The sequence below is a fragment of the Pteropus vampyrus genome, unplaced genomic scaffold (assembly GCF_000151845.1).
Source record: "Pteropus vampyrus isolate Shadow unplaced genomic scaffold, Pvam_2.0 Scaffold112, whole genome shotgun sequence".
Classification (NCBI taxonomy): domain Eukaryota; kingdom Metazoa; phylum Chordata; class Mammalia; order Chiroptera; family Pteropodidae; genus Pteropus; species Pteropus vampyrus.
This window is the reverse complement of record NW_011888893.1, coordinates 3,668,511-3,669,855: the sequence shown is the minus strand read 5'-3', so window position 1 is coordinate 3,669,855 and position 1,345 is coordinate 3,668,511. Positions and strand designations below refer to the sequence as shown.

Here is a 1,345-nt window from a genome sequence, read left to right as displayed (position 1 = left end):
CCCCGCCCGCCGTGCCCTCCTCCATCGCACTCACGGGTCTGGCGGGCGCTGTGGGGGCCCCCGGGCAGCAGGGCGCAGGTCCGGCCCCCGTTCTGGGGCGGGCGACATTGCCGCTGCCGGGCCATGGTGCCCGTGCACGGCTCAGGGCATGAGGACCAGGGCGTCCAGGAGGCCCATTCGCCGTCCACTGTGAGGCGGGGGCACCATGAGCTGGGGGTGGCGGCCCAGTGGCCTCCCTCGCCCCTGTCCTTCCAGTCCCGCCAGCTGCACTGCCTTCCCCAGTGCCCAGGCCCCTCACCTGGGCAGGCGGCCGTGAAGCAGGCCTGGGTCTGGAGCTCGGGGCCAGGGCAGAGCCGCAGCACCGGGAGCCCGGGCGGGGAGCAGAGGCGGCTCCGGGCCTGCACCCCGGGCCCGCACGTCCGGCTGCAGGGCTCCCACGGGCTCCAGGGGCCCCAGGCCCCACAATCCTGCTCTTCTGGGGAGGGGCCCGCCTCGCCCGCCAGGTCACAGTCAGGCTGCCCATCGCACACCTGGGGAGGCATGAGTCAGAGCTCTTTCCTCGCTAGGGGGCACAATGGCTTTGCCTGCTGCACCCCCCGCCCCCCACCCTCACCAGCTGGAAGCCGATGCACAGGCCATCAGGGCAGGAATACTCTGGGCAGGGAGCCCGTGTCCCGTTGGGGCCTCCTGGGGCTGGCAGCCCCTCTGAGGGGAAGGGGAGAGAAAGCACCGTTAAGCAGAGGGCGGCGGCCCCCTCATGCCTTGCCCTCCATCAAGGAACCCAAGTCCCATTACCACAGGCCAGCTCATCCTCGCCCTGGGGACAGTCAGGGACCCCATCGCAGAGCCGCTCTGGGTGCAGGCACACTTGGGGAGCCAAGGCACAGGGGAAGAGGTCACCGCATGGGGGCAGCTGGGTGGAGCCTGTGGACACAGAAGAGTCCTACTGAGCTCCTGCCCCTCCCCGCTCCCCCTGCAGAGGGGCTGGCAGGAGGGGCCCAAGGCCCGGAGCGGAAGCAGGTGGGAGACGGAGCCAATATGCACCCGCACCCCGGGGAGGTGTTGTGACCTGCGGGCAGTCGCCCCTACTTGCGGGAAAGGTGGCCAGGACATCAAGGGCTGACTCGGAGGGGCACAAAGGGAACCCCCAGGTCTGGCGAGGAGGGGCTGGGGGTAGCCTCCCAACGGGCCCTCTCCCCAAGCCCAGAGAGCACCCCCCCGACACCCCATCTTTCCTAAACGTAGGCAAGAACAAAAGCCCCTTTCTTCTCTACCCTGGGCCTGGGCTGGAGGGCACGAGTTTTCAAAGACAGTTTCATGAAAAAGGTCAAAGGAGGCCGATGCC

General features: G+C 69.2%; 1 protein-coding gene across 1 annotated transcript in view; it reads right to left on the bottom strand.

Annotated features, from left to right (window-relative positions):
• SSPO (SCO-spondin) overlaps window positions 1–1,345 on the bottom strand; it is a 48,594-nt gene that overhangs the window by 33,631 nt on the left and 13,618 nt on the right. The window contains exons 27-30 of the mRNA XM_011365538.1: window positions 796–924; window positions 614–705; window positions 299–530; window positions 35–187 (exon numbers count right to left, since the gene is read on the bottom strand). Of these exons, the coding sequence (XP_011363840.1) occupies window positions 35–187; window positions 299–530; window positions 614–705; window positions 796–924 (606 nt within the window). The remainder of the gene's footprint in view (window positions 1–34; window positions 188–298; window positions 531–613; window positions 706–795; window positions 925–1,345) is intronic.